Source organism: Actinia tenebrosa, unplaced genomic scaffold (genome assembly GCF_029948245.1).
Source record: "Actinia tenebrosa isolate PJP-AT-01 unplaced genomic scaffold, QUT_ActTen_1.0 PGA_scaffold10__47_contigs__length_13832649, whole genome shotgun sequence".
In the NCBI taxonomy this organism is placed as follows: domain Eukaryota; kingdom Metazoa; phylum Cnidaria; class Anthozoa; order Actiniaria; family Actiniidae; genus Actinia; species Actinia tenebrosa.
The window spans coordinates 7411562-7431685 of record NW_028292570.1 but is presented as its reverse complement, the minus strand read 5'-3'; the positions used below and the strand labels follow the sequence as shown (position 1 = coordinate 7431685).

General features: G+C 33.9%; 3 protein-coding genes across 4 annotated transcripts; 1 reads left to right on the top strand and 2 right to left on the bottom strand.

The window, feature by feature from the left end:
* Positions 1-4990: 4990 nt before the first annotated feature.
* LOC148912917 (uncharacterized) lies at positions 4991-6430 on the bottom strand. The gene has a single exon (XM_089026746.1). The coding sequence runs from the start codon at positions 6428-6430 to the stop codon at positions 4991-4993; it is 1440 nt and encodes a 479-aa protein (XP_088882872.1).
* Positions 6431-12704: 6274 nt separating this feature from the next.
* On the top strand, positions 12705-13718 carry LOC116298926 (uncharacterized). Its single transcript, XM_031707511.2, has one exon. It carries the CDS (start codon positions 12705-12707, stop codon positions 13716-13718), a length of 1014 nt encoding a protein of 337 aa, XP_031563371.2.
* A 446-nt stretch (positions 13719-14164) lies between these two features.
* On the bottom strand, positions 14165-18203 carry LOC148912916 (uncharacterized). 2 transcript variants are annotated; one of them, XM_089026248.1, is made up of 5 exons: positions 18178-18203; positions 16365-17249; positions 16175-16272; positions 15684-15793; positions 14165-15592 (listed from the first exon to the last, which is right to left on the bottom strand). In XM_089026248.1, exons 2-5 carry the CDS (start codon positions 16388-16390, stop codon positions 15236-15238), a joined length of 591 nt encoding a protein of 196 aa, XP_088882374.1. In that variant the 5' UTR covers positions 16391-17249; positions 18178-18203; the 3' UTR covers positions 14165-15235. The 2 variants fall into 2 exon arrangements, with proteins under 2 accessions (XP_088882374.1, XP_088882373.1); XM_089026247.1 differs by having other exon boundaries at positions 16175-17249.
* Between the last annotated feature and the right edge of the window lie 1921 nt (positions 18204-20124).

Sequence of the window (20124 nt, the reverse complement as noted above, 5' to 3'; positions counted from 1 at the left end):
AATCAATTGTCACAGAACTCCTCCGCAAAAACAAGGTTCAATAAAATAAAAAGTAGTAATAAATAATAAATAGTAAAATCCTTAATAGTAATTTTTTTTCTTAGTTCCACTCATTTAATTTCCAGTCATTAGATTTGCTATTACACCTGCTACGCCTTTTGGAACTATTTTTGGCAGTAGTTTATTTCGAATTTCATAGGAGGATTGCTAACACATACAAAAACATCCTATTTTTTACTATCATTATAACATTAGGAAAATTAGGAAGTTCGTATCTACTGAGTCCTGTGCTACTCAGCTTGTTCACGCCTTTATTACCTGTCGGATAAATTACAACAGATTATATTATAGTCTACCCGCTTATCAAATTGCTAAATTGCAACGAAGTTAGAATGCTGCCCGCGCTGACCTAGTGTCTTTGACTCCGCGTTTTTCATATTAACCCTGTCCTCGCGGACTTTAAAGGAATTGCCAGTGAGATTTAAAATACTTTTTAAAAATTCTCATTTTTACAGAGTTAAAATTATGAAAAACAAATTCTGAAACGCATGCATATTTTTCACCTTTGCTTCAGTCGAAGTCAACTATGAATAAGAAAAGCATCATCACAGATTTCATTCCAAGGCTGCTTTGGACAGTTGAGGTTGCAAGTCAGATCAAAAAAGTTGTGGCTGCATGACTTAACAACTATTTTAAACTAAATTATGGTTTTATATATTGCTGACATCTGATGAAACCCAATTCCCCTGCTGTGAGTTTGGACATGCTGATACAGTTCAGTTTTCTGTTTAAAGGCCTTGCAACAATAGCTACATTTAAATGTTTTTTTTACCAGCACGTATGTGTTTGGAAATGCACCGCCAAACAATATTGGGTAATGCCACACACATGAAACAAATCATCTGCGTTTGAGCTGTCATTTTTTGTTCCGTCGTTTAGCTGAGACAACATATCTTCAACTTCCTTATAATACGAGTCATAAAGGTCTTGATTTCCAACATTTTCCAGGATCTTAATGTCGTCTTGATCAGATTGTACTGTAATATTACTGATAACCATATCGTTTATGCCGTATAACTTGCTGGCAGCAATACGTGGAGCGTCAGGTACTTCCAAATTTGCTTTCTTCTCAAATCGTGTTGCCGCAGCCCTCTCTACTCCACCAGGAAAGTAATTGTGATTCAAAAAGTCTGGATTTTTCCTTTCTTCATTATTATATATTATTATTATTATCATCATCATCTACGATAAGAATAACTTCTTTCGACAAGCTTTCTTGTTTACTTGATTTTCCATTTACCGTCAAGGTCCTTCCATTTCTAGAAAAATAAGTTTTGAGAGGTATGATCGCACTGTAGGATGAATTCAACTGTAAATTCATGATATACAGAGGGTTTTCCTTCACAATTCTGAAACAAAACAAAACAAAACAAAACAAAACAAACAAACAAACAAACAAACAAAAAAAAGAAAGAATATTACTAAAATAAGAGATCGCTTCAAGGACACAATTAACAGAATAGTATTCTACTTAGAGTAGTTCCAAACACTCCTGATTGAGAATTGTAAAGGTAAAGCTGAGGAGTTCTCCATCAGAACCAAAGCAGCGCAAGGAATAGCAACAAAGAGGGTGGGAATAGAATAAACCAAACGTTAACCAAGGATAAAAAGTCAACTGATCAAATAGAGAATATATCTGTGAGAATTAGCTCAAAACTGATGACTGAAACTTTTGATGATTGTACAGTGAACACTATAATCATCAAAAGTTGTAATCATTTTGAGCTAATTATCACAGAGACATTCTCTGTTGGTTCAGTTGACGTTTTACTATGATCCTGGTTTGTCGTCATCAAATTTTGATTTCTATTATGAACATCTTGGCAAGGAAAAGAGATATCGAAGAAAAGTAAAAGCCATTCTTATTTATTCAAGATCACTGCTTTAAAACCAGGAAGACAGCATGCAGGCTTAATAGGCACTTTAAATACTTTACCTAACTTTAGCATAAAGATCAATAAATAATATATAAATCTAGGCACTGCCAAAAAGCGGAGCTCCCAATAGACCCAGCGAGCACAAATTAGATAAAACTGAAAAATGAAGATAAAATCAGGGGAAAATCTTTAATTTTTGTTCTTCTTCAAGGTGGAGATAATGTCCCTCATAATGAAAACCATGAAGAGAAAAAATAAAATCGAAATGTATAACGTTTTCTTTGCACGAGTCTTTGTTTTCGACCTCAATTTTTTACTACCATGAGCTCGCCGCCACTTAGGAATTTTGTCTCTTTTAAAAAAACCACTACCAACCACCCCAGTGGCTAGTTTTGTTTTTGAATGTCTGGTTTAAAAACATAAGGCAACTGCAGATAATCCTATATAATATCAAGTTTAGTAAAATTTACCATGGATGTCTTTCATTAAAATCCAAATTTAGGAGATTTCCGAACTTTTTATGGACAAATTAAATCAATACTGTGAAACAGACTTGAAAACAGACTTGAGAACATCTGAGACAAAATAAAAAAATAAAGCAAAATACAATGCAAAATACAAAATAACAATTTTCTTTGTCAGTAACTTGGCATTTGTAAATGTTTTTAAGATCCTTATACAATAACATATCTCTCAACAACGCAAATTTAAGCTCATTTTTATAATCATAGTAGCTCGAAAAGCTCAAAAGGGTTAAAATTAAGATAAGCGATCGTATAACAAATTAATTCAACAGTGACTCGTTGAAGTTCTCTTGAACTTGATAATATAGTCTTATAACCTATATTTATGTATTTATATTAACTGCTTTGGCTTCAAAGTCTACTCACAAAGGAACATGAGGTACATAGCATTATTTATTTTAGGATTCTATTCGATTTAGTGAGAAGCAAAATAAATAATTCCAGGGTTTGATCTTTGCAGTTCGAAGCGTTATGATCTCTTTAACTTTTGTTTAAAAAAAAAAAAAAAAAAAAAAAAAAAAAAAAAATGGCGATTCATTTAAGAATATTGATAAATTATAAAATGTAAAGCAATGAGAGAGGTTTTGAGAAAATATTAGCCTGTATTCACGTTTTAAATGAAGCATTTTGATTTTCTAATTACGCATGCCAAAATTCGGAACCCGGAGCTGGAATTGGAGTTCCAGATAAGTATATGGCAATAAACGCTCTGCCTGCAAACGGCTTTTCCCACTGTCGTTCGAAATTTTGCAACTTATTTTTACTTCTCCTTTAGATTCTAAGAGACTCTGATACTAGAAAACCGTCCCAACCAGGGTCTGGTTTATCATTACTTCGAGACCTCACGAAATACTTTATCAGTATTTTTGGAAGCTCAACCAACTGATCATCCATGCGTATTGAAACCAGGTCCTCCAGATACTCCAGGTATCCCAGCTTACCCTGAAACCAGGTTCTAGTTCTAGTTCGTCGCTCGTTGGCCGGTAGTTTTAGCAATGTTATTTATTTATAAACTTTGTCACACATCTCTTGGATTTGTTTAATTTGTGGAATTCAAAAAATTCACTCGCTGATATATACTTATACTACTAAACTTAGTGTTTGTTTTTTGTTTTTGTTTTTTTGTTTTTTTTCAAATGACTACTTTAAATCATGTAAGAACTACGAGTACTCTTACCATGATAACAAGTACACTTTTTTCGCTCGTTTTTGACACAAACAATAGCAAAACAAGAATACACTTACACAATAAGTTAAGAGCATGTAGTCTGAACACAAGTAGTAGGGAATGGCCGGTTCTGGCGATTTTTGCCTCAGATTCAGAGTATGGATTTTTTGTCTAGATTTATCATTAAGCATCAAGGCATAATTTACTAGATGAAACTTTTCCCTGAATTCTTGGAAGTGGATTATGTATTGAATTCTTGGAAGATAAGTTATTAAGGATCAAAGCATAATTTACTAGATGAAACCAGTCTTGAATTCTTGGAAAAATATTATCATGATTTCTTGGAAAATAAGTCACGTGACACCAAGCCAGAATTTTACTAGATGAAACTTTCCCTGTCTTTAATATAATTTTTACTCATGATTAGAATTGAATTTTGTCTTTAATAAGATAGCTTAATTACTAGGTTTTTAATGCTAGATTCATCCTCTGAGTTACAATGTTTGGTTTCTACGCTTGGTTCCGAGGCTATGTTAAAAAAAAATAATTTCTCGTTAAGGCTTAAGGAAATGACTCATATATAAATTATGTCAGATAAAATAAAAGATAAAATTATTGTTAATGAAAAATCATTTAGTTTACACCCAGTTTATAACAGGTATGCCAGTAGTGAAGATGGTTATATTATTAATATAATTAGGAGAATACCTATGAAAGGTAATATTAGTAATAATGGATATTTAATAGTAACTGTTAGGAAACATGGTGAATGTAATACGAAATCATATTATGCACACCGATTTATATGGGAATGTTATAATGGGTTAATCCAAGATGGTAAAGTAATAGATCATATTAATATTGATAAACAAGATAACCGTTTGTGTAATTTACAAATAGTAACACAGCAACAGAATTGTAAAAAATCTGCTGAAAATAGAGATTATTCATTTGTTAAGAATAATCACAAAAATAAAAAATGTGCGAAAGCTACTAATATTGATAAAGAGAATGAAGAAACATTTTATGATAGTATGCATGCTGTTCAACAACATATAGATATTAACGCCGGAATCGTAAAAATGTGTGCTGAGGGGAAGAACAATGTTAAAAGCGGTATATCTAAGAAAGATGGGTGTAGATATAAATTCGAATATGTTAAAAAAGAAGATTTACCTGAAAATTATAAAAGATCTGCTAACAAACGTCCTAAGAAGAAAAAAATAAAGATAGTCAGAAATAATTAATATATTTGACTACCATAAGATAGTAATAACATCATAATATTTTATAATGTGTCTATTAGATACATTATAAATAAATAGCTATTATTTTAAGCCATAATGACACACCATGTCAGGTTAACGGAATATGTACCAAACTAAACCAGTCACAACAACAGTAATAACTGCTAGATTATTTTCGTGTTTTTCAGATGATGGTGATGGTTTTATAACAGGTTTATTAAAATTATCAGACGTATCTGTTTTATTCGAATTATCAGATGTATTCGTTTGTTTATCATCTGTTTTTTGATGGGGTAATTTAACCTTTGAATCTCCCATATTATTCTTGGGTATTCCAATTGATTTAACATCATTATTGATATTATTTATACCAAAACTCATATCATTTGTAGCCCGTTGGAGTTTATTATTATATCCAATAGTTGATTCAGTATTTATAACTAAACTAGATGGTAACAACCAACAACCTGGTGATATCGCTAAATCGAGTTTTACTTTTGCCTCTTGAATCGCAAACTGATACCTTTGGATACTTTTCGAAATATCTTTTTCAATTACTGAATTTTCAAATAGCTTTAAGAATACGTCTTGAGTTTCTTTAGCTGAACCTGAATCACCAATGATTGACGACCTAGTGTTAACCTGTGAGCCAAGAACGCAATAAACGAATGCTTCTATACTTTGGTTCAATCGTGACAATCCTGCTTTTGTTATACCATGACCTTTCTGAGGTATGAACCAGTTATATTGACTTCGATCCTTATGAGTAGATGTATAGTATGCTGTAAGAGAGTCTTTATAAGGACTCCTATAATGAAAATTAAACATATCTTCATCTGTGGATTTACCTTTGAATCGGAAATCTGGGTTGGATGAATCGATACCAAACTCATTACAAAGTTTTGCTACCGCGCCTTTATTATATCGAGTACCATACCAAACAAAATTATTATCCCATGGTAGTGGTACTTGAAGATCATTTAGAATAGATCTAATCGTGTATACGACATGAAACCTTAGAATAGAGCCGATTTGTGTGTCAGTCTCAATAATGTCATAGCTAATACCACAACCGCTTGTTGCACACCATACAGCAAAATTAAGCTGTTGAGACCAATATTTCATATTTGGTTCTTCCATCCATGTAGTGTAATCACTTACATTTTGTACAGTTGGTGGTGTTAGTTGGAATACATTGTTAAGAGAAACAGAGAAGCTTTTAACAGGTGTTACATATATTTTGAGTGGGTGTAATAGTCTAACAATATCATCTGCCTTATCGTAAACCCCTACAGCTGGAATTGGATAGCTCTTATTAGTAGCCATAACCGCCTTTGGGAATTTAGATCCAAGAAAATGATGAATGTTTTCTGGTTCAGGACGATGTCCTTTATACGCTGGATATTGGTATAATACTCTTGCTAGACTACCATCTTTATTAAACGGATCACAATAATCACCATTGAACAAAAAACGCACATCACCATCTTTATTTTCTATGAAACGTTGATCAATATTGTTTGGATATCTTTTTTGAAATTCTGTCCACTTCATTTTATATTATGATTTATAATGAGATAAACATTTATACGTTTAAATTCTTATCATATCTAATCTTATACATATAACCACCAAAGGGGTCTCTGTTGAAGGAAATTGTTATTTCTTTGGATTTACGAGTTGATCCACAAGCTCCTTTTTCAATTCCTCTCTCAACTTGTTCACATCCACATCGTTTTTTAAAAAAGTTTCATTTTTCTTACGTCGGATACTTGATTTGAGTTTTTCATATTTAGTTAATTCACCCATGATAAGATCGAATTCTTGCTCATCAATATGATTATTATGCAATGCTTTTGAGACGAGATCGGTTATACTATTTTCCTTACTTTTAATAAGCTGGATAGTTTTGTCATGCTTTGAAATCTTTTTAGTCAGTTTCTTTGTCATAACACCACAACCAGCTGAAACCAATCCTAGAACACCCCCTATAGCACTGAGAGGTACACCGACAACAATACCTGGTCCTGTCAGACTTGTTCCGATTCCTGAAGCTGTTAGTATCCCACTGAGAGTCCCCATAGTTATTGTTGTTCCATGGAAAAGTGATCTTAATCTTGAATACTTCTTTCGTACATGTTCATAATGCTTGTGTTCTTCTCCTAGACGAGATAAGACCATATTGACCTTATGCAATCTGAAGTTTTCACCTGTTTGTTTTTCAGGTAATTTAGGCTAAATGCAGTCTTGATTCATTTCTATTATAATATATATATTAAATTTATTTTTATACCAGTTCAAGAGTCATTATCAGAGGATAAATACTACTAGTTATTTTTTGATTATTAATATCTGTAACCCAAAAACTTAATCTATTGATAAAACTATTATTGATTAAAGGTACGTATAAGCATGTATTAGGATTATATACGACAACGCTACTAGATGAACTAAGTCTAATATGTGATAAGACATGACCATGATCATTATTTAGTATAACTTGATTACTATCGATCATATCACAGTGAAGGAATATATCTTTAATATTTACACCTAGATTGTTAAAAAACGAACATTGTATGAGTCGTATAGTTTTACAATTACTAATAGGGTTTTTTAGGGATAGCGTGAATGTAGATGCGTCTTGAGTTAATCCGATATACAGTATTGTCATTATAATATATACTCAGTTTTTCTTTTTATATCTCTCTATGACATACAAGACAACAGCAACTATGAGAAGACATGCATTTTTAGCAAGAAAGCCAACAACTTCCCCAGCTGTTCTAAATAAAAAAGAAGCTATCGCCCCCACCATACCAGGTAGTATTTGACCCAACTTTTTACCAATGGCCTTCAAACCGTTTCCAACACCCTTTGCAACACTTGTTAAACCAGCTTTCAAGCTATTAATGATGACACCTATGATAACACCAACAGCAGTAGCAATGGCTGTTACCGTGAAACCATATTTCTTAAAAATTTGTTTTATACGCTCCCTCAATGAGAGTTTTTCCTCTATTTTTTCATTCTGTTCTTGTAATTGTTCTATTTCTTCTTGTAAATCATTGATTTTTTGAGTTATACCTTCATTTGTCTTCTCTTTGGTTGTTATAACTGATGTAGTATCATCTTCATTAATTTCTACTATCTTTTCCTCCAACTCGGATATTTGTTCAGCTTTTTTATCAATAATATCTTCATTTTCTTTTATTAATGTATCTGCTTCCTTTCCTAAAGCATTCTTGGTTATATTAGGCAAATTTTTGTTTAATGTTCCATCTTTTTTATAAATACTTTGCCAAGAATTCTTATCCTTTACGCTAATTTCAATCTTATGATCAGCACCATATCGAAGATTAAATTTATCATTGACAGTATTTTCAGGAAATAGTCCATCAATTTGATTTTTAATCATCTTATACTCTTCAATATCAACAATAGATGGTCCTAGATTATCAGTTATCGTTCTAGGTGCATTATTTAGACCATCTAGATAGTATATCTTAGCACCTTTTTTACTCTTTAATCTTAATTCTACTCGATTATAATCACCTATATCAAATAAGAATGTAGATTTGTTAGGATCCCAGTTGGGATACAACTCTTTTATTCGATTTTCAGCTTCTGTAATTCTATCTTCAGCTTCTTTAATTTTATTTAGCTTTTTTTCGAGCTCATCATCATTCTCTACTATATTCTTAAGCTCCATATATTCTGGAATATTTTGTCCCTTGTTATTTATCCTAAAAGTATCATTGATACGATTAAGAGCATATTTGAACCCATTACCAAAACGTTGTTTAAGACGGTATAAATAACTTCCACTGTCTTCACCATCCTGAGGTATTAGATTATCTTGTTCATTATCAATAACTTCATTTAAATCATCTTTTCCCTCTTGGGTGAGTGGATCGAAATCAATTCCACCTGCTTCCATCAAGTATTACATATTATATAATACTAAACAGTTTTTATACCAATTTTATCTTACAAGAATTTTGATGCTAAATAACCAGCACCCAACATACCACCACCGACATATATCATTTCATATTGTTTTTGTTTACTACTTGGTTTGTAATAGTCGCTAAACTTTGGTTTATTCTCAATATCGAATTTGATATCTGGATGAGCTTGACTATATAGTTTAAACGCCATATCTGTGTTGTTTAAAGATTCATCCGCGTTTTTCTTATCCTCATACTCCTTAGCTAGCCAGTCTTGGTACGCTTGACGTTTCTTCTCATACTCACCCATTTGTTGTTGATACGCTTCAAGAGCCTTGTCATGTCTTACTTTCTCTTGATCAACTCTTGCTGAATTCCCATCCAGAGACTTAGCTAGATAAGAGCCACCAACGAATGCTGTTGCATTGAGGACGGCCCCTGCTATCATTACAGCTATTGTTGCCATTTATATTATATTATAATATTAATTTTTTATACCAGTTTAGATAGAAGTTGGGATTTTCTTTTTATCTTCGAGATAGGTTTTAAGATACATAGAAGCTCCAAGGACGACCACCCATTTCCCGTAATTAGGCAGGGAAGATGATGGGTCATTGATGAATGGTTCCTTGAGGATTTTTTTCCCGACGTAACCAATCCCAGAAGCAAGACCGACGATGACGACAGCATCCATAGTTGTTTTCACTAATTTGTTTTCTGTAGTTGACATATTTATATTAATAGTAAACAATATAATTTTATACCATTTAATCCATTCCAATTCTCTTGGGAATTTTCGATGGTTTTTTTACCGTCTTAGGAGGTAATTCTAATTCATTCATAGATGAAGGAACTGATAATTTAGGTTTTTCATCTGCATTAATAACAGGAGGTGCTTTCCATTCAAATTTATCCTGTTTTCTCCATCTAAAATATAAATCGACAGCTGTAAGAGTTATTCCAACCATTGTCAATGCTGTTGTTAGTGATATTTCCGGTATCCATTTAGAATTACTAATATCTTCTTCTACAACATTTTCATGTTCCCTCTCTTGTTTAAGAGCTTGTTTAGCTCTCTTATGATATTCTGCTAATCTTTTTCCTGCAGCTACTTTTTTAGGATCCTTAACACGTTCTAGTTTATGTTCTGGTTCTTTAGTTATTTGATCATGTTGTGTACTATCAGTTTCAGACATTATTATATTATACATAGAATAATAAAATTTTATACCATTTTACAACTCTCAAGAGTGCTCAAGACTGTTCAACAGTGCTTAAGAGTCTGCTCAACAGTGTTTAAGAGTCTGCTCAAGAGTGCTCAAGACTGCTCAAGAGTTTTATCAACAGTATCCTGAATATATTTATCCATATCATTAATATCGTTAGTTGGTTTATTATTAATGAGATTATTAAACTCTACATGTTTTGCAACTTGTAAAAGACAGCTAGCAAGAGCAACGAATCGTCCACCTTTTAATACGAGATATCCAGCTGCATTAGAAAGCTCATTTCTTATCATTGGATTTTCCTTCAAATCAGAACATAGTGATTCCTTATCATCGATAGGTAATACATAACTTGCTAACTCAGTAGCAGTCTCGAGGGTTGTGTCAACTAATGATCCTGTAACTTGGTTACCAATAATAACTTGATATCGGTTATAGTACTTCTCAACATCTTTGGATGGTAATCTCTTAACATCTCCAAGAGACATCTTTTGTCCTGTATAAGACTCTATTGTACCAAGAACAGATAGAATAGATAGTTGCTCACGTTTCTCCTCTATCTCATCAGTATTATCATCTTTCTTAACCGTTGATTTTCTTTTTTTACTTGGTTTCTTTTCCTCTATAATTGGTTCTTCAGGTATTGTTTCTAATTTATCATTAGCATATTGATCAAGGATTGAATCCATATTATATATTATATTAATGAATTAATTTCTTAAACCATTTGGAATCTCCATGTAAGTGTGAAATGGATGACGTAGACAGAAACAAATTCTAGAATAATTTTCAGATTTTAGCACCTCTATATACTTTTTCCGTTGCTCTAAATCTAATCCACCACCATATTCATCGAATAATATCTGATTTGATATTCTGTTTGGTGAAAAGAAACTGATTATACATCCAACGTTTTCACGAAACGGTTTAGCAATTGCAGTCAATTGTTGTGTTAATACCCAAACACTAATATTTTCATGTCTACCGCTAAAGGCAAGATTGATAAATTGATTAGATCTCTGTTTTAGATCTTTACTGAATGCACAATCATCGAGAATAATTAGTGTCTTATATCCTGAAAATACCGTAATTATATCAGATAAGATTTCATTTATTTCATCTACATTGCTTGCATCAGGTTGAAAAACATAGAATCTAGGGTCATCATTACCAAATCCTTGATATGTGCTATTTTTAGAATGAGTTGGGCATATTAAAATGATAATCTCGAATAAATTTCTATATGAACCTCTTAGTGTATCTACTAGAAATTTAGTCTTACCACAATTTGTAGGACCTGTTATTATACAGTGGAATGGTAACTTATCTCGTAATTCTTCCATATATAAAATATAATACTAATTTTTTAATACATTATAGATTTTACATCACTATCTTCGATTTCCATCAAAGCGTCGGCTACCACATACATGAAACAATTAATAATTCCTGATCCACCTGTTGTTCTATTCATTTTTAGTTTTACTCCGTCTTTAGTGCTATTCATAACGAGGCCGTTACCATGTGTTTGATTGTCTGGAAAAGTACGTAGATCAATCCATAAGGCAAATTTATCATAATAAAAATCTTCTTGTGTAATATTATCAGTATCACCAAATCGTGATCTAATCGAGTTCCAGAAATCCGTTTGTATCATCCCTTTACTGTAAACTTTATTAGGTAAACCATCAACATTAATATCAATTTGTGTAATATTTGGGTTGACGAATTTTTCACTATCTCTCGTGCCTGCAAGATATTGTTCTATGAATAGAAAAAGGATGCCACTCATTGATCGTCGTGGGATGTTAACATCCTCATTAATCGTAGAATTAGTAGCCTTATTAATATTAAACGTCTTATGCAACAATATATATTCATAATAGAAACCTTTACCAATCTGGTAAGTTGAAAGGGCTTCCCGTGCGAGATAATCACTATTGATACATTCATATTCAAGCTCAATATTTGAAAGACTGTATTCCCAAGGATCAGCTATATCACTCGTAATAACAATCTTTTCACTTTTTGGGAGTGTAATCTCAAAACTAATGTTATCGGATAGTGCTTTAGCGTATAAAACACCATGTTCGTCTAAAATGGGATGATTGATCGGTAATCGATATCTATCACCATATACCTCAGATAGCGCAACCTCTTTTAAATTTGTAGTAACCTTATCACCTGCATTAGTTCTTAGCTTTCTCATGTTCAGGGATGAGACTCCTTCTCTCAGCATGCTTTCGCGTTCCCTTTTCAATCTGAATAGATCATTATACGTTTGATACAAATCAAAACGTTGCGTATTTTGCAAAGTTTCACCACCATATGAGACCTTCATATGTGAATTTAGAGCCTTACCCAAATTATTAACAACTGTATTATTAGCATGTCCACCTGTAGCCAATTTTAGTTTAAAAAGTAGTCCTAATGAACCTGGAACATATACAACATTATTAGTTAACTTTGGTATGTGTATATACAATGTTTCTTCTGGTTTTGCTGAACTTGGATTAAATGTCACACGATGAAGTGTCTTCTCAGCTTTTAGTCCAAATGGTTGTTTGTAAGCTCTATTTACATCTAATTTGTCTGAAATGCTTGTCATTCTATATATTACTTATACAATTATTGTTTTATATTGTTTTATACATGAACAATAAAAAACTATCAAACCATTATTATAGTCCTCAAGGTTATTGGAAGGGATATGAAGCTATCGATAAATTATCAAATTCCACTAATATTGAAAAGAGTATTGTAAAAGAATGGTTGGAAAAACAAGCATTGTGGCAGATATACTTACCAGCTCCTAAATACATACCTAGATACCATTGGGATGTTGAAAAAGTGAATCAAATACATCAAGCAGACTTATTATTCTTACCCCATGATAGAGTAAGAAGAAAGTCATATAAATATTCACTCGTAGTCGTTGATGTTGCAAGTAGGTACATAGATGCTGAGCCTTTGACGTCTAAGTACTCAACAGAAGTATCCATGGGGTTTGAAAAGATATATTCCAGACGTTTAAAATGGCCAGAATCAATAATCGTAGATCCTGGTACTGAATTCATGGGTGAAGTTACGAAAATAATGAAAAAAAGAGGAATAATTGTGCAAAGATCGGAAGCTAATAACCATAGAGCCCAAGCACTGGTCGAGCGCGCTAATCGAACCATTGCTGAGAAACTCTTTAGCCACCAGTATGCCCAAGAAATGATTATGGAAGAAAATGAAAGATCCCGTGAATGGGTTGAAAGGCTGCCAGCTGTCATACGAAGTATAAACAGTGTAGTAAGAAGAATAACTGGGAAATCTCCTATTGAAGGAATAAAATTGAAAGAAGTACATGAAAAACATGTGAATTATGAAAGACCTGTTGGATTAGTAGAAGAAAGATTACCAGCAGGTGTGAAAGTTAGATATCTGTATCAACCTGGTGAGTTGGAAGGTGGTGGTAAGAGAGCAACAGATCCTGTATGGTCATTACAAATATATGACATATCAAGAACTGTTGTGTCAGCTAATCAACCTGTATTATATTACCTCTCTGATGGTGCACCGAAAAGAAATTTCGTCAGAGAAGAATTACAAGCCGTACCACAGTGCGAAATCCTCAATTTCAGTCAACGGAAAGCTGATGGAATCGTAAGGATAAGTTAACGTTTCCGTTGCTTATTCATTTGTATAAGTTGACGTAAACGTGTCGTAATGTCATGTTTCCGTTTTACCGTAAACTACGGAAACGCACTAAAAACCGCACTCTGTTTCCGTTGAGTTTAAATCATCTGAAACTCAAGTATACGAGTAACGTATACTCGTGTTTTGGTAGCTTATACTCATGAATAAGAGACTTATACTCATAATAAGAAAGGCTTATATACGCATCAATAAGAGCCGTATTGCTTTTTTATCAAGCCGCTACTTTTCATGATTGTGTGGTTTATATACTTCAATTCACTATTCACTTTACTATTCACTTCATTCATATCCTCACGCAACTGCTGCAATCCGTATTTAGACATTTATCCACGACGGGATTTAAAAAAAATATTTTATTACATTTCATTTTATATATAAATATTACAATTGTATAAATTAATAGTCAATCAATAATGCAATAACTACTTTAGATTTAGCGATAACTACAAATCAAGCTTACAAATTATAGAAATCAAAATTGAAAACGAAAGAAATAATAAACAAATACGCGATATAAGTACAAATTGCATTAAAGAAAAAATGAACAAAAAAAAAGGAATCACAAAAGCAAAGTATGCGAGGAGAAAAACGGACAATTCAATGCTGATGAATGGGCTGAGTTTAGCTTCTCTTATATAGTGTATGTCTTCTTAATTATGACAACATACTCTGACATATTTAAAGTATAAACATCAAAAGCGTGGATCATAAACAGTAATGTATAGTTATATTTTATGCCAATTATTTGACTAAACCATTTAATTATTTGACTGTGGACATCTAGTAATTTGAAGATCGCGTCCGGCTGTCGAATGTTTTTTCACTTCGTAATTATTTTGTTTTCTATATTTTAATTTGTACCATTTGTACTAAATAGTGAAAAAATTTGCAAGCTTTTAGGGTTTGTACATGTACTCTAATACAATAGAAACAATACAATAGAGCGATATCACATAAGCAATGTTTACATGCAAATGAGCTGCCCTGTGAAATAGCATGCTAATGAAGTGTGCACATGCTGTTTGCACTACTGAGCTTGTGGCTTTTATGGCCGAGAGACGTGTTGAACTTTTCTAACAAAAATGATAATGAACAAAAAACGGCTTTACACTGCTATATTCAATTTTGATTAAGTCCTTGAAGCACAGCAATATTTTTTGGATGTCGTGAATAATAAAAATTGCACCATGCATAGTATAGGTGGGAAAACAGTCCGATATTCACTACTGTTTAAAAATGAGATATGCGTGAATCATACAATTTTCACAGTATTAGAAAACAGTTCAAGTCCTATCGATCTTTAGTTTGTCAAAAATAATATTTCCAATACAAGGCAATTGTTGTAACGTTTTAGCTTACAAAACTCATCTGGTTCACTTCATTATCATGCTATTTCACTGGGCAGCTCATTTGCATGTAAAACATTGCTTATGTGATATCCCTCTTATACAATCGTAAAGGAGAAGACAAATCTGCCTTCATTCATTGCCTTCTCTGGCTGCCCAAGAAGGTATTTCCTTAGGCTTTGTGCGATTCGATTTCTCAGTTGCAATGATGGTCCTGGAATTAAGCCGTTTTTGCGCCGCTGTTAGATTCTTTTTGATATGATCATCAATCGCTTTTTTGATGTTATGCAATCGCGATCTTTCCCAGGACAGCCTACGAATCTTTCGAGGCTTGGGACCTGGGCCAGCTTCCACTTCCTCATCGTCACAGCTCTCCTCGCTTGACATGCACTCAAGTGCGAATGGCCCCTCTATTATCTCTTTTGCTTTTTCACTGTCGCCGGTAGACAGCTCAACGGAAGCAAGAGCTTTTCTTCGTCTTTCAAGTTTCTGTCAAAGGAAGTATAGAACTATGTATTAATAAATATCAGCGGTGTTTTCAGGCAAGACGAAGGGAAAACATCTGATGGCACTCATTTACCCGTTTTTTTCGTTGTTGTTGTCGTAGGTTATTCCTATGCTCCATAAACTTCTGGTTTTTCCGTCTTGTTTGATCGTCCCTCAGGGATTTCCAGTACCGGTGAATAGAATCTGAACATATTATGAACAGCAACTGTAAGATTTACAATTGAAACACATATATATCGATAATTGTTAAAAATTCGCTGGATCCAATGCATTATACTGTAAATTAAATTGGCATTGACCCTCAGTGCATTGCAGTTGAATAGGATTCTATTGGAGTTTGAAATGGACAATGTTTCGCCAGATATAAACACTTTCAAAAGTTGTGATTTTTTAGATCATAATGATAAAAGTAATTTAGGTTCGCGCGGAGTTAAAAATAGGGATTTCTTATCTGAGGGCAAGGATATGTGCTTTTTAATTCATAGCGTCTTGTTTGCACTGCATATTTTCAAGTACCTTGAACAGAATTGTACAACTCGATACAAATATTAACATTAAATTAACCTTTTAAAGCGGATTTCTTCCAAGTACCATCTCCGTACAGACCTCTCACTTCTCTTCTAAGTTTTCGCGAGGTGTCCCTGTTGCTATCAGAGAAAAATCTAGGGGGAAAAGTACACGGAAAGACAAGAGAACAGAATTCAGCACAAAACATGCAGGCAACGTAAAGAATGAAAATGCACAGATGACTTACCGGAATCGTCGATGCTGTTCTGCCATTCAAAGACGGCTGAACTGCACCGACTAGCTTTCCGCTCAATGACGGATGGCCTGTCGAATGAGACGAACTATGCAATCTATTGATGCCTACATACACATGCTGTTCAATTAAAATGTCTCAATGCTGTTCTGCCATTCAAAGACGGCTAAACTGCACCGACTAGCTTTCCGCTCAAAGACGGATGGCCTGTCGAATGAGACGAACTATGCAATCTATTGATGCCTACATACACATGCTCTTCAATTAAAATGTCTCAATGCTGTTCTGCCATTCAAAGACGGCTAAACTGCACCGACTAGCTTTCCGCTCAAAGACGGATGGCCTGTCGAATGAGACGAACTATGCAATCTATTGATGACTACATACACATGCTGTTCAATTAAAATGTCTCAATGCTGTTCTGCCATTCAAAGACGGCTAAACTGCACCGACTAGCTTTCCGCTCTAAGACGGATGGCCTGTCGAATGAGACGAACTATGCAATCTATTAATGCCTACATACACATGCTGTTCAATTAAAATGTCTCAATGCTGTTCTGCCATTCAAAGACGGCTAAACTGCACCGACTAGCTTTCCGCTCTAAGACGGATGGCCTGTCGAATGAGACGAACTATGCAATCTATTGATGCCTACATACACATGCTGTTCAATTAAAATGTCTCAATGCTGTTCTGCCATTCAAAGACGGCTAAACTGCACCGACTAGCTTTCCGCTCAAAGACGGATGGCCTGTCGAATGAGACGAACTAACTTATTTCATATGATTTGTTGAAAACGGTACTATACCCTTCTTGAAAGCTCCATTCACTAAAGTCAGCATTCTTTAAGAGCTGACGGTACACTTTGTGTACTGCTTTCTAAAAAATAAAAATAAAAAAACAAATAATTGAATGACATAATATAGGAATAAACACCTTTTTTTTGTTTTGGGACCAAAACTCGCTTAGTTTTACGCTGAAAAATGTACGAGATGGTATACACTCTAGCGTGATATGCAATATTTTATTTTCAAGAAAAGCGTTCGTACTGTCAAATATATGTCACATCCATGATAGTGACTTTGCAAAGATGCAAAAATTATTATTATGTTTTTGGTAAGCGTCTTGGCAAAGAAATATATTTTAATTTCCTTTCATCGCATATCCGACGAGACTAAAACCTCATTTCATTCCAAATATTCGACCATAAAAAATCATATTTTCGTTAAGTTAGTAACAACAATCAGTGTGATCTTAAACTTTTGCAGTCTTTTTGATGTCAAAAATTGATATCAAACTGATTTTCTCGAAGACAAAAGAAAATTAACGTGATATAGAAATTATGACATTAATCTTGTTGAAGTGATGAAAGACCGTGTAACAGTCGTCCGTAGGTAATTGACCACAGGAAACCAAGTATAAATACTCTATTCTCTAGGTTGACATGATTATATTTGTACGCCAGTCATAAGAACTATGGTTTTTACTGTACTGTTTGATTGTAATGATTTCTATAGCCTTTCGAGATTTTATAGGCCCGAATTGATGTCAAACATTGATTACTATTGACTTTAGTATGTTCATAATGTATGCGCAATTGAAACGGCTACTGATTAATGCACTGCATAAATTATAGATCTTAAAAAGCGCGCGAAATTTACCCAAGTAAGCACATTTTAATTGTAATCTAAAATAAAACTCACTTTCCTCCTTAGCATATGTATCAATCGCAGAAATATAGACTGCTACAAGATACCCAATAAATTAGTCCTTCCACTAAGTATTTGCAACAATTTAATTTACTTACAGAGCAGTCATGGTCGATGTTTTGCTTTTGCTTGTTGTTTGCCTTCGCGATCGTTGATCTTCTATTCTCGATTCTTTGAGGGCTTTCATCTCTCCTTTTAGCAATTCCATCTCTCTCCGTAGTTCTTCAACAGTTGTTTCATCCTCAAGACCAATCATTTTGACGAAAGATAGTTTTAGTACAGAGAAATATATTTAGAAGCACGAAATAAGATATTACCGGTACGTTGGTCTGAAACAACTGCATTTCCCGCCTTTTCTCGACGTTTGACGTCATCGTTGTTAGAGGGTGGTACACAATCCGGATTTGAAATAATGCCCAATTACCCTATGCGTTCTCAGATGATTTACTAGTGTTATCATGAAACCAGTCAAGAAATACACGCGTTCAAAGGAGAAACCGGTCACTGCGCCGAAAAATTTAAGGAAAAAGCAGGCGTTGCGATCGTGTACAGGAGAAGACAGCTGTCGTACAAAAGAAATCTTCAGAAAACATCAGTACACATCAAAGCGCACTGGATACAGTACAAGAGAGTGAAGACAGCGTGGTATCCACAGCAAATAGTACTACACATCAAACAGATTAAAAAAATCAAACCCGACAAAGGTTTTGTTCTCAATCCGAACAATAGCCGTTTATTGGGTTCTACTTACGCAGGAAAGGTTTTTGTTGGCAGCATAGACCAGAAATTGGACAATCATCGGCAAAGCTGAAGAGAAACTTCCGTTTGAATGAACCTCATCCTACTCAGCGCAAACCCCACAAAGCCAACATCCTCTCGCTGATCAGCCCACGTCCGACAGACTCATTGAACCCCACATTGTTACAAGAATGTGACGAGAATATTATTTTAGGAGAAGGGAAGATTTGGTATCGTTCGACTGATGAGGTACAGAACTAATTAGTAGCAGTCAAGACAATAAAGCAACAAAAGTACTGCTATTTGATTGAGAAAGAAGCGCAGTTACTTTCCAACTTAGATGATCATCCCAGGCTTCCCGTACTTCTTATGGAATTTGTGAAAAGAATGGAAATATACTGCTGGTCATGGAGTTTTGTGGACGAGATGGAATGGCAAAGTGTTAACTTTGAATGGGGCTTTGCTAACAGATTAAAACAGATGACAAGTTGTGTTGGCCTACATGATTTACTCGTTAGCAATGTCAATAGCTCATATGCACTCGCAAAAGGGTTTATCCATTGCGATATTCCATGGCAGTAACGTGTATGTATTAATGTTTCGAAGAAATAAAAAATTAATGTATGTGGTGCCCAGTTGTTGTAGATATTTGGAAAAAGCTTCACACATTCACAGTCAATGCAACCACGTTCCCGTAACACAGATAGGGATACGGAAGATAAACAAAGATATCTAATATTGACACCCCGGAATTGTGGTTAGATGGCACAGCGCAATAGCAACTGCTATAACTGATGCTTACAGTTTTGGACGGTTAGCTATTGTCGATATGCCGTAAGGTTAGATCATGTAAAGTTGTATGAAACAATTGCTAACGAATGTTATACCGATGATGTAAAGAGGTTATCAATCCAGGGTTTTATTAACAAATTCGATTCATTGCAAGATGAAGTCAACAGAACATTAGGACAGTTCTTTACACAGAAAACTTTGAACTACTGCATGAAACTATATTAGATTTTTCTACAAAAAAATTATTTTCTTGTATTGTAAACAGTCATTGCTATATGAAATACGAAAGTAAGATATATTTTTTAAAATTACAAAGCGGGTGTGTTTTATTCTGGCAAATATCAAAAAAATACGACCCATTTTGCAGTTACGTAACCGCAAGGCATATTGCATTGGAGCGGAAGAAGCATTGTCATGAGATGCGAACAGGCATACAAGAAGGCGAAGCGGAGGTGGGATGGAACTTTTACATTAAGAAATTGTGCATTGAATTTGACAATAATGAATATGTTTGA